The sequence below is a fragment of the Crocodylus siamensis genome, chromosome 2, assembly GCF_052110815.1.
Source record: "Crocodylus siamensis isolate JL-2025a chromosome 2, ASM5211081v1, whole genome shotgun sequence".
Lineage (NCBI taxonomy): Eukaryota > Metazoa > Chordata > Crocodylia > Crocodylidae > Crocodylus > Crocodylus siamensis.
Window position 1 is genome coordinate 126,431,476 of NC_143396.1, and position 12,399 is coordinate 126,443,874.

Consider the following 12,399-nt stretch of genomic DNA (forward strand, 5'->3'; position numbering starts at 1 on the left):
ACTATTGCTTTTAAGGCCTGACCTGCAACATGGAAGAAAGAACAAATCAAATTACTAGTAGTTTGGAAAATTACTGAATGTTTTGATCCTGGGCAAGGGACTAAAACATTGAGCAGTTGCCCCTAACAATTATGGAGTAGTACAGTGCACAATAACCATTGTAATAAGTAAGTAGTCAGCAGATCTTGCCTTTTGATACCAATAATATTAACTGTAGGGATGACAAATTAATATTGATCACTTTTAGAGGCCTGTAGGTCTTATTACTATCACTTATACACTGCACTTGGAGTCAAGAGACTTGGGTTTTACTCCAAGTGAGGATGCTGACTAATAGTGTAGCCTCGAGCACATCTGGTTTGTGCCTCAATTTGTCCAGCAGTAAGATGGGAATGGTTCTTCCCTTCTTTGTGAAACTCTTGCAAATTAAATCAGGAATAGCACTTCAGATGATCTAAACATTAGCATCGTCACCCCTGAACCCAAACCACAAGAGGCCTTCTGTAAGGACCAATTAGTTATAATGATCAAATTCTAATTATATCAGAAATAGAGAGATCAATTTTGAGGAGGCAGAAATCACCTTGAGGGGTCTGCATAGAATGCAGATATGCAAGCAGGAAAGTGGGGCACCAACCCTGGGTGCTGATTTAAAGAGGCATCACATTGGCAGCCCCTTCCTTACAGACCCTGTGTTGCTGCCTGCAGTGTTGCAAAAGCTACAGGGGCCTCTGTGGGAGGAAGTAAGCAAGCACTGGGTACTTCCATCACCACAATCCCACCCCCTGCTGCTTTCCAGCACTTGGCACCCAGGGTGCCAAAATGCCTAGTGATGACTCTGCTTTTCTTGAAGCCCCAGTTCCTGTAGTCCTGGGATTAAAGGAGACTCTGGGCTCTTATTGCAAAGGACCATTGGCTAGGCCAGGGCTGTTGGAGTGGCTGGAGGCCACAGGCCCCATGACCATGTGCCACCTGCTCCCCTCCCCTCCATGTCTTACTGTGGGCAACTCCACTGCACTACATCGGCACCCCACATCCCACTGGCCCCAGCTGTGGGTTCCCTCAGCAGGGGCAGGCCTATTTGTCATGCATGCAATCTAAGGGCTAGGCCCACACAGAAACTACAGGCCCTTCCCTCTTTCTAGAGGAGGGGCACTAAGTATGTAACAACAAGGGATTTTGTAGGACAAAAAAAGTGAAAACAGGGATGGGCCTGGGGGTCATATGCTCATAAGGAGTGCTCCAGCTGGAGGGTGGGGGACACCACAGGGGCAAGGACAGGGGCAGGCCTACTTGATGCACATGGAGTTGCGGGCAAGAAATTGTTATGAGCCCTCTTTCGGGGGGCGGGGGGAAGGGGAGGCTATTAAATGTGAACCAACAGTCCTTGGGACAGCTAAGCAAAAGGGGGATAGGAGTGCAGTACCATAGCAAAGAAGTTTGGTGCTTGGGGCAAGTCCACAGTGGCAGCCCACCCTTGCCCTGTGCACAGATCTTGGGGGCCATGCGGCTCCCCCCCATGCTTGCCTGGGAGTGCATGTAGTGATGGGACTTCCCCGTCCCCCCAGACAAGTCAGTCATGGCTCTGTCCTGTGTCTGCCCTGGCTGGGTAGAGCCTTTTGGCACCCCTTTGCTTCAGTGCCCGGGGCAGTCGCTCCACAAATGAAAAGCAAAACAGGGACAGGAACGAGGTCCTAGGTTGAAAACAAGTGCTCTAAAGGGGGATACTGAGCAGAGCATACCAGGCGTTGCCCACCAGTCTTGGCACGAGTCTAAGGAGCTGGTGGACACTGTTCACAGGACCAGGGACAGGCTTATTGCCATTGCCTACCAAGCAGGCCCCCTAATGTGCCGCTGCAAATCACCTAGGGACCAGTAGGAGCACCTCAAGTGATTACAGGGGACGACTAAAGAAAACAGTGACAGGAGTATGGGCCAAAGGCTCAACAGCGACCAAGGAGGGACAGAGCAGAGCTCCTGCTGGACCAGAAGCAAGCACAAAGACCCAGCGGGCACTGCCCAGTGAAACCCTTCCCGGCAGGCCTCGGGGGCCCCCAAGACAGAGCCTCCTTCCTACTTAGGTGTATCGCCCTACTGGCCACAGGGGCAGGATGCGGAAGCGGGAGGGGAGCCCAGGACCCCAGAGCCGTGGGGTGCGTGGGGCGGGGGAGCAGCGGCCCTGGGAGCATGTGGGGGGTGCAGGGGACCCCTGGCGGGTCCGAGTGGAAGGGCCACGTGCCGCCCCCAGGCAGCAGCGGCACGGGAAGGAGCCGCAGGCGCCCCCAGTATCCCGGCTGCTCGGCCCCAGCACAAGGCAGGGCAGTGAGGGCAGCGGCTTCAGGGGCTCGCAGTGCGCACGCTCGGCCGGGCCGGAGGCAGCATGCGCGCGGGGCTGGGGCTGGCGCCGCGGCTGCTGGTGCTGCTGGCGCGGGCGAGCGGGGGTCGCCCCGCAGCACTGCGCTGCCGCCGCCTCGGCGCCCTGGCGGGATACGGCTCGGAGCCGCGGGGGCCGCCCCGCTCGGCCCAGCACCGCCTTTACTTCAGTGAGTAGCAGGGGCCCGGGGGGGGGGCGGCTGGGCCGGGCTGGGCACCGCCCCACGCCATCGCCGCTCTGGTTTCTGCTTCTCTGCTCTATCCGCGGCTCTGCTTTCTGCTCCCTGCCCTGTGCTCCTTGTCCAATCCATTGCTCTGTTTTCTGCTTCTTGCCCTGTGCTTCCTGCCCGATGAGGTGCTCTGCTAACTGCTTTTTGGAGCTGAGCAGCTGCTTTGCTTACTGCTCACCTGCCTTGCACTCCCTTCCTCATTGGCTGCCCTGCTGTCTGCTTCCCTGCCTGATCTGAGTGGGTGTCAGCCACTGGAGTACTCCTTAACTTTTGACCCACTCCCATCCCTGTTTTCACATTTGTTGACCCCTAGAATTGCTCATGCCTTCAGTAGCCTCCCGAATTAAGAGAGGATTAAAGTTTTCCCAGTGAACCCTGCCCTTCAATCTGCTGCTCTGCTTTCTGCTTTCCTACCCTGTCCAATCTGCAGCTGTATTTCTGCCCTGCCTGCCACTTCAATGCTTGCCCCCTCCCTGATCTGCTGGGTTGCACACAGAGGATGCCGTGCTGCTTGAAACACATGTATGTCACAGGTTGGTCACCCCTGTTCTAGCAGACATACCAGGGACTAGAATCTGCCTTGTGCAGTCACGCTTGTGCTCATTAGTGTTTCAGATATGCCTGTAGCAAAGGGAAATTTGCAACTAAAATGAGGATGTCCATCCAAAGGCGAGCCCGTTGAGAAGCCCGCAGTGAGTGTGAATGTGTGAACAGAGCTCAAAAAGACCTGTCAAAGCTGAGAAAAAGCTCTAGGTGTTTTGATTCAGAATTACACATTTTAATAGTAGCAAAGATACAAAAAAAACATTTCCACGTGTTTCTTGTCTTGCGCTGGTTTCATATCAGTATGATTCCAGTGACTTCAGGGGAGTTGCATCTGATTTACATTGGGATGAGGAAAATGGGCAGGTTATGTAAATTGTTAGTAATACATCATCATGAGGCTGTTGGCAAGAGGGCTGATCTAGGGAAAGTCAGTTCAGTTGGAGCAGTGAGTGACCTATGACTAAACTTTGTCTTTCTTTGCTGAGAGAGAGGCAGTGTTGCGTTTGGAAGACTTCCAGGAGTGGTGAAAAACTCCATTGTTCTTTCCTCATTCCAGGAGTGACGAGTGTAATTCTCAGTGGAAATAGGCCTATGTCTATACTTACGTTAAGTATGAATATAGGTAGCTGGATCAGGGACGTATGCAGGCATTCGTGGTCTCTGAGTACCGAATATCTGTTTTATCTGTGGTTTCTCTTTATGCGAGCTTGGCATGATCCTTGAGTTACCTGGAGAGTATCTTTGCAGGATTCATTTTGCTGATTGCATTTAGGAGAATGGGTAGGCAGAAGAGACGAAGGACATAGTGCAGCTGTCTGGTAGACCAGTGGTTCTCAACCTTTTTTCACACCTGTTAGCATAATTGTCAGCTTGCTGCGACCCACAGCCCCCTGATCCCGACCCACACAATCTTTCTCCCTCTCCCTCCCTCCTCTGGCTGCTGCCTCCGCCCACTCGCTCCCTCTTTGGGTCTTGGGGCTGCTCTCAAAATGCCGAGTGATTCCCATGCCCCAGGCTGTGAGCTGGCTCCATGTGGGCTGCCAGCGTTGCAGCTTCCACAGGAAAACCAGGCACTTCCCTGGGACCTCCCCATGACCCTTTACAATGTTTTCACAACCCACTTTTGGGTCTCAACCCATGGATTGAGAAATGCTGTGATAAACAGTATCAAGGGAAGATGTCCCTTTTTTGTAGTTAAGTTTGGAATTTGGAAAAAAAACCCTTAAAAATGGAATTGCAACATAAACCCCAGAAAATCTGTATTTAGATTGCTAACTTATTGTTTGTTAGTAAAGTGCTTGATTGATGCTTGCTTGTTTAGTTAAGATTTGTAACGCTTTTTTTGTCTTGCAGAGAGTGGAGAGGGCAAATATATTTCTCCATTTCATGACATCCCTCTGTTTGCTGCATCTGAAGAGGTATTTATTTATGAGTCTAACAATTACTTCTTAAAATGATGGTAATTTTTTTTCCATTTCAGTTGAAAACTTTTTAAAAAAACTAAATAGTACTGTAGATTTATATATGTTAGACCAGAAGAGTTATTGTGATATTAATAACTGTAAGTGGTTATTATAAGTGGTTATTAGGGTTTTCATAGACATCAGGGCTGGAAGGGACCTCGGGAGATCATCGAGTCCAGCCCCCTGCCCAAAGGGCAGGAAGTCAGCTGGGGTCATAGGATCCCAGCAAGATAAGCATCCAATTTACTCTTGAAGGTGTTCAGTGTAGGTGCTTGAACCACCTCCGCTGGCAGACTGTTCCAGACCTTGGGGGCTCGGACAGTAAAGAAATTCTTCCTTATGTCCATCCTGAAACAGGAGTTTGTGACCGTTCGACCTAGTCGTAGGATGCACTGATAAAGATTTTTTTGGCTGATACTGATAGTCTGTTATTAACCAGGCATATTGGCCAGTATTGATCCGATAGCCAGTTTTACAGGAATGCAGCCCAGCAGCTTGCAGGTCAATGCCCTGCAGTAAGTCTGTGGAGGGGAAAGGGCATGGGGGGTGTAGATTGAGGCCCCCACGGTGTGAGAGGGAGTGGGGCACGGGCAGGGGCAGGTGCTGCCCAGCCAGGATCATGAATGGGACCCTGGGGCTGGGAGCAGGATGGAGATGGAGATGTGGGCAGCTTGTCCAGGCAGTATGGTGGAGCTGAGAAAGGGCAGCTCCCTGCTGCTGCATGCACCCCTGGGGGAAGTATGTGCCCCATCCCCCAGATGTGTGTGGGGCAGAGGTAGGATGCCTGCTGTGGGTTTGGGACCAGGGGCAGTGCCAGACTTCCTGGTGGGGGTACTGGACGGGGCGGACTCAGCTGCATGGGGCAGGCGATGGAGGTGGTGCTGGGAGGGATGGCTGGGTGGGGAAGCTAGGGCAAATTTTGGAGTAGCTATAGCACCCCCCAGCACGGCTCCTGCTCGGGGCGGGGCATTCCACTTTTCTGACTTTCTCTCTGGAGCCCTGCACTGTCTGTGCGTACCCTGTCTGTCCTGCAGTGGGGGGCTCCCAAGGGAAAGGCAGCAGAGCAGAGCCCCAAGCCCGCTGAGGGCAGCCCGTCTGTGTCCCATGCACAAGTCCAGGGTGGGGAGACACAGACATGCCCCCCACCTCCCCCAGGGGCGTGCGCAACGGTTGGTATCCGCCTCCCCTTCCCACCTGCTGTGCCGCCTGGATAAGTTGCCCATGGCTCTGTCCTGCTTTTGGCCCTGGGGTCCCATTCACTGCCTTGGTGGGCAGTCCCTGCCCCACTCCTTTCCTCACTGTTGGGGCCTCAATCTGCTACCCCACACCCCTTCCCTTCTCCCACCCCACCATTGCCTTACCTGCAGGAAGGACATTGCTGGGCTGCATTCTTGGCTGCGTGCATTCATGTGGCATTTATCAGTGACATTATCAGCTACACTAGCCAGAAAAAGCTGATAGTTGATAATGTTAATTTTCCTTTTATTATTGCCGATCCAATATCAATCGATATATCGGTGCATCTCTAGTTATTATGATAATAATTAATTTCCTGTGTGGTACAGGACATAGAATGTCAGTATTTTTTCATAGGGCTTATTTGTATTAGAATTAGATTATAATGTGTAGAATGCTAGCCTTAATTTAAAGGATCTAAATGATGAGAAAGCTAACCATGTCTTTTGGCAAGATGTTCTGGTAGTTAATTAACTTCATTCTTAGGAGTTTGAGGTTATATGCTTCTAGAATACGAAGTTGTTATTCCTAAATCACATTTTATTTTGCAGAGCCCATATAATACAATATCTTTCTATATGTGCAATTAAATATATGCATTTCCTTGTACCTTCCAAAACTTCTGGCAGATTTGCTGAGGAGAAAGCATATATAATCTTTTTAAGAGGGTGGTATAGATTTATTTAATTCTCAAAAGGAGTGTTATAATTTGAAGCTGGCGATAATGCCCAAGAAAATCATGGTAAGCGCACCTTAGGACAATTACAAGGCAAGAGGTGTAGCTGAGCACTTACATGTCTTGTTAGACACGCTTCCTGGAGTTTCATTATGACCATAATGAAATGCCTGTTTCATGTGTCATTGGGAACTGCCAGTCTTTGGTTTAGTTTGAAGTTTGTTTATGGCAGACTTCCTAACCTGTTTATGTAAGAAGTGTTTGTCCATTTTTTATCATTTGTTGCCTGGGCCAGTTGGATGACCTGGATGCTGAGAGAAATCTACAACTTTAACACATGCTGTCATCAAGTCTATAGAAAATATCCCTGATGCCTTCCAGCAGGCAGACTAAACCTGCTAGTGAGAAGTAATGGAGAACACTTAGAATTGGGGGAATAAACTTGCCTGTGAAGTTCAGAGGTCATGCCCTGGTGAGATGCACAACATTCTTGCCATCCGTAGCTGCTACAAGAGAAGTAGCTGTTGCTGTTTCTGCTAGGATTCTGCTCCTGGATCCTCCATGCAAAGCTATTTTTATTTTAATTTATCTTCAAGTGCCCTTCCCAGTCTGACTGCTAAATGTGAGGAACAAGCTTTCTAATTTTAGTTTCCCAGTGGAGTATCTGAGTTGCTGGAATAGGTATGGGTTTCAATATTACCCTTACCCTCTCTCAGCATCCTGGAAGCTGCAAAAGGAAGAGCTAAGGAAGAGGTTGGTATTCCTTTTCTTTCCTCCAGGCTCTGCCTCCTGAGGTCTTCCTTTCCTGTAAATAACTCTTTTGCCTGCTGGCCTTTACGGTACTATTTTCAGCCTTCTCAGGCAGCAGTATTATGAAGTTGTCATGGTTTTTGGTTGTTTTGTGATTGTAGGAGGGAATTAAAACTCACCCTTTTAAATTTTACGTAGCTGCTGCCTAGCACTTGTCGAGCAGCAGCAAGGAGAAACTAGATTTTTTTCCTGTCTTGACTTGGGAAGACAAAAACCCATATGTGAGCTTTTGGAAGATTTTGGCTCTGAGAACTGTAAGATCTGGAAACTTTATGTGCAACTTTAAATCTATTCAACATAAATTTAATAGCTTAAGCTCTTACACTTACAAAGTCAAGCATTTTACTTTCTACCCCGTGACAGGATTTTTCAGACCTGCTTAAAATTAATAGTCTAGTCTGTATTTACATAAACATTGTAGTATTATCTTTTTTAGCAGGAGTATATTTGTGATTTGACTCATGTAAGTGAGCATTCTAAATTGCAATTTTCCTTTTTCTTTATAGGACAAAGAGATTCCAGCAAAGAGATCAAAGATTAATGGAAGTGAGGTACAGTTAGAAATTATTCTTTATTAAACATCACTTGCTAATACTCTGCTTGCAATGGTTAGGTTGTTATGGAACTTCCAGGCAAAAGCTGTTCAGTACTATGCATCTTTCATTGAATACAACTGACAAGCATTCAAGTGAAAAAAAAAATACTAAGGGAAGAGGGAGCTGAGTGTGATCTTAATGTTTTCTTCTTCAAATGGGTAATAAATGTTAGGTTTTTCTATTCATCAAGATGTTCTAAAAGACAAACATTTTTATCTTTCTGTAGAAGCTTCGTTATGACATTTGCAAAGTTGATCCATTAGCTTTTCTCCTATTACATTCAGAAGTATGCACAAGCCTACTTAATGAAATATTCGTTGTACCTTCTGACTGCAGAATGAACACACACAAAATATAAACTTTTTATTTTAAATGGGTCTTGAGTATGATGGGCTAAACCCCAGACCTACAGGTGTGTTTGGGATTTCAGGACACATGCTTTCTGGGTTGTGCAGATGGGCACAGGAATGGAAAGTGACACATTATCAGGTAGGCAGTGTTGTTGCTAGTGGCAGAGTTAACCGATGCCCGAGACTTTTATGTAAATATGTGTACAAGAGTCTTTATTATTGTTTCCTTCTGAAATTATAGCATTTCTTAAATAATGACTCGAAGAATAAAAAAGAATTAGTCTTTGTTCTGGAGCCAATTTTTTTTTGTTTTTGTTTCCACCAACCCCCCTGCTCCCCTCCCCCATATATATGAAAATATGGATTCTCATATACCATGGATCCTCGGTAAAGCTTCAAAGTAGCTGTTGAGCACCCAGCAATCTGCAGTCAGGAAGACAATACCAAATAACTATACTTCAAAACTCTCTGGCCCTTCTAAGCTGGCAAAGTGTCACAGATAGTTTAGTTTCAGGAAATGTCACAGTTGGTGTGTGACATTAGTTTGTGCATCTTGTTGAAGTCCAGTGCACTACCCCCGATACCTGCCCACTCACCCATACGCGGTAATTCTGTAGCTCATAATTAATTTAACCCACAGTGCCCAGTTACATTTCCTTTGATTCACTGCATTTTGTTAATGTAAATTTAATTGCTGAGGTAGGGGCAAACTTGTGCATGAACCTGCATGAAAACTGAAATGTTTCAGAGGAGCAGTATGATTGTTGGGAAGGGTGGTGAGCATGCTCTCTCAATGTGCATTCTTGTGCTAGAACAGGGGTTTTCAACCTTTTTTGGTTGGGGTACCCCCCAGTGGCCAGTCAAGAACTGAAGAGTCCCCTGACAGCTGATCGACAAGGGTGGGGGGGAACCCATGTGTAGCAGCGAAACTGGAAGTGCCACTGTCTGGGACCTTTCCAAGTACCTCCAGAGCTGAAAAGTACCCCCAAAATGTCTGAAACTGTGAAACTTCTAAGCAGTAATAAAGTTTTGTTTAGTGGAAGTCTTGTTAATTTTGAATAAAACAGTGTTGTTTTTTCCACATATGATGTATTGTCTGTGTCCCTGGTCCAGCAAGGATTTCCACAGGTAGGGGCCCATTTATGTAGGTGTCCTAACAAAATTGGAGCCTAACATAATGCCATCACTGGTTGGTTTGACCTCCTTTAGGTGAACATACATCAGGCTACTGTGTTGGGGCCCAATTCACTGGGTACGTGTTTTTTAAACATCTCTTGGTCTCAGTTAGCTGCAGCACTGTTTCCTTTCTGGGACTGCCTGGCACATTTCCTAGGCACAGGCTTTTTGGCTGTTAGCCCTTCACGGAAATAGAGCTATGCAGCCCAGCTTCCTCCAAGATAAGTTGGTAGCTTAGGCCTGCCTTCTTCCACAACGCAAGTTGTGTGGGCAACAAGTTGTATCTTCAGGGGCCTGTGATAGAGGTAAGCAACTAGAAACACCCAGACAATGCACAGGACTCTTAAAATACTATTGGGTTTTGCCTAAAACGAAAGCACAAGTGAATACAGATAACTTAGACAAATATCCTGAATGTAATGCTCCACACTCTAGTTTACTTTTCCTTTGTGGGGCTCTGTCTTTCCAGGACAGGAGAGTTTTCCCTGCTTCAGCAGCTCCTGCAGCACCTCTCCTCATCTCAAATGGTGAAAAACACGTCCCTTTCTCTGTAGCCCAGTAGAGCAACACTTGCACTTTTGTAAGCTTTCAGTCCCCTATGTTGTTATCTGTTACAGTATATGATAACAAACCCCTGTCAGGATGGCTTGGTCATGAGTAGGCTTGGAAGAATTTGCTTATAATTTTTTAATACTTTTGATGGATAATATCAATGCTTATCTTTAGGCATTTATTTTTTATTTTTATCAATCTAAATTTTATGGGATTGTGCAAAATAGGGATGTGAGGGGCAGTCAGTTTATTAAAGAAAAAGGTAACTACTGTAGGACTGCTGCCAGCTGAGCGGCAGAGCTGCCGTCAGTCCTGGCTCTGCTTGCCTATAGCTTTTTTGTCCACTTTGTCACTTCCTCTTCCTTTGTTCACTCACAGTCCCCTAAGGTTTTTGGGAGTTGTAGTCCAAAGTACTGCTCCCTCTGTCATCAAAGAATCTGTCAGCCATCATTTTTCTTACCTTTCTATAAATTTTGATTATTAACAATAGAAATTTTTTTGTCAGACTGTGAGTGTGAGGTGAAATCAACATTTATCTATGTTTACTGATAAAAATCAAATCTTGCCAAGCCTAGTCACGAGGAAACATTTCCCTTATAAACCATTTATCTTAGAACGGAGCCAGCCTGTTGTTTACAGCATGGGTATTAAGTTCACATTGTGCCACAGGCTAGATCTGGACTACGGGGTTCCTTAGGCTGGATCTGGCCCAGGGCATACAGCATCGGTGGCCAATGCAGCAGCAGTGGGGTAGGCAGTGGCAAGTCAGGTGGCCACGGGCCCTGCAGAGGTTTGTAAGCAATAGTGGTCCGAGTGGCCGAAGGTCGACTGAAGGCAGTGTTGCACAGCTGTCACTTGCCCACTTGCTGCTGCTGGCAGTGTCCACTGGGGCCCCAGATTCTGCAGGAAGTCGCACCCACTGCTAGCCATGTCCCCAAATTCCCTGGTCCATTGGTAGGCCAAAGGGCCAATTCTGACCTGTGGGTCCTTTGTTTGACACTCCTGGTTTAGAGTCATTACTTTTCAGTAGAGGAGCAATTAAGCAGACAGCTCTCTATTGCCAGCTCTGTGAAGCTAACCTTTGGAATTCCATTTTAGTTTAGAGGTTAAAAGGCACCTGGGAAAGCAAGTGAGGTGCACATTCAGAGTGCGGTTAATAGTTTTATAAAGCTGCAGCCAAGTTAATAATCTCAGAGAGGGTTTATGAATTGCACATAAGATTCCCCAAATTTTGTTGCAGTTATTGCTTATTGCATATTGAATGTTGTAGCACCTTTTGTTTTCTTTCATTGAAAGGGATCTGGGAATGGGAGTATGTAATAAATCACCTCAGATATATGTAGAGGGAAAAATTTTTTCAGCAACGAAACACAGCCATTTCGGGTGAAGCAGGGTGATGCTTTACCACCGCACCGTAATACATGAGCAGGATGGTATGGAGTGAAGAGGAACACATCCATTTGAAAGTGCAAGGGATGTGATGGACGTGACAAGTGCCATTGGTGCTCAAACTGGAATTCGGGTAGAATTTACTGGTCATGTCTCTTTAATCTTGTGAAAAGTGACGTGACATTTTTAATGGCCAGAGGTTCCCAAGTCCTTGGCTATACGGTGTTTCTGAAAGCCAGTTTTACATTAGGCTTACTCAGTCCTTATCTATTTAATTTTGTGTCTTTGATAACAGTTTAGATATGGAAAATAGACTGAGTAGACTTGCGCCAAATTTTCTCTATCTAATCTATTTCAAATTGTTCAGAGCCCTTGTGACATTGGAGAGGAAATTAAAAACGTTAGTATTCTGCCTCTCAGTGTACTTAATTTGCTTTTTGATTGAATGCATGCAAGACCATGACCACACTAACTGCTTTTTTCCAATGTCTGACGTCTACAAATCACTTGTAGTGTGGACAAAGCTGTGCTGCCTTTGCATTGGTATAGAGAAACCACCCTACCTAGGTGAAACAAGCTGTACTGGCAAAAGGGAAGTTTCACTGGTCTAGCTGAATCTACCTTAGGGACTTCTACTGCCTTGTCCATCACTAAGTGGTGTGAAGAGTTGTGATTCCTGGCTGATCTGTCTGTGCCAGCAGAAGTTTGTAGTGTTGCCGTGGCACAAGCTTGGGTGATACACATCTGGGTGATTAGAAAACTCAACTTGTTTAAGGGTATGGCCAGGGGCAGGTGCAGTGGTGAGGACACACACCCCTTTCAGTTGATCACAGAGGGAAGTAAGCAAGCAGGGACAGTTTTTTATGTCCCTTTTCTTCCATGCTCATCGATACATCCCCCCCTTCCCTCCTTCCACCTTGACTGCTCTTGCCCCTCAGGCTGTCCTGGGGGCAAAGAGAGCTCCAGAGCCACTCTTGTCTACTGCATCTGGGTTCTGCCAGG

The 12,399-nt window shown here is 46.8% G+C and overlaps 1 protein-coding gene across 2 annotated transcripts in view; it reads left to right on the top strand.

Moving 5' to 3' along the window:
* Positions 1-2,317: 2,317 nt before the first annotated feature.
* PPA2 (inorganic pyrophosphatase 2) overlaps positions 2,318-12,399 on the top strand; it is a 60,298-nt gene continuing 50,216 nt past the window's right edge. The window contains exons 1-3 of one of the 2 annotated variants that reach the window (XM_090036767.1): positions 2,318-2,543; positions 4,503-4,567; positions 7,841-7,885. In XM_090036767.1, the coding sequence (XP_089892893.1) occupies positions 2,381-2,543; positions 4,503-4,567; positions 7,841-7,885 (273 nt within the window). In that variant the 5' untranslated portion in view covers positions 2,318-2,380. The remainder of the gene's footprint in view (positions 2,544-4,502; positions 4,568-7,840; positions 7,886-12,399) is intronic. The other variant, XM_090036766.1, reaches the window with a different exon arrangement.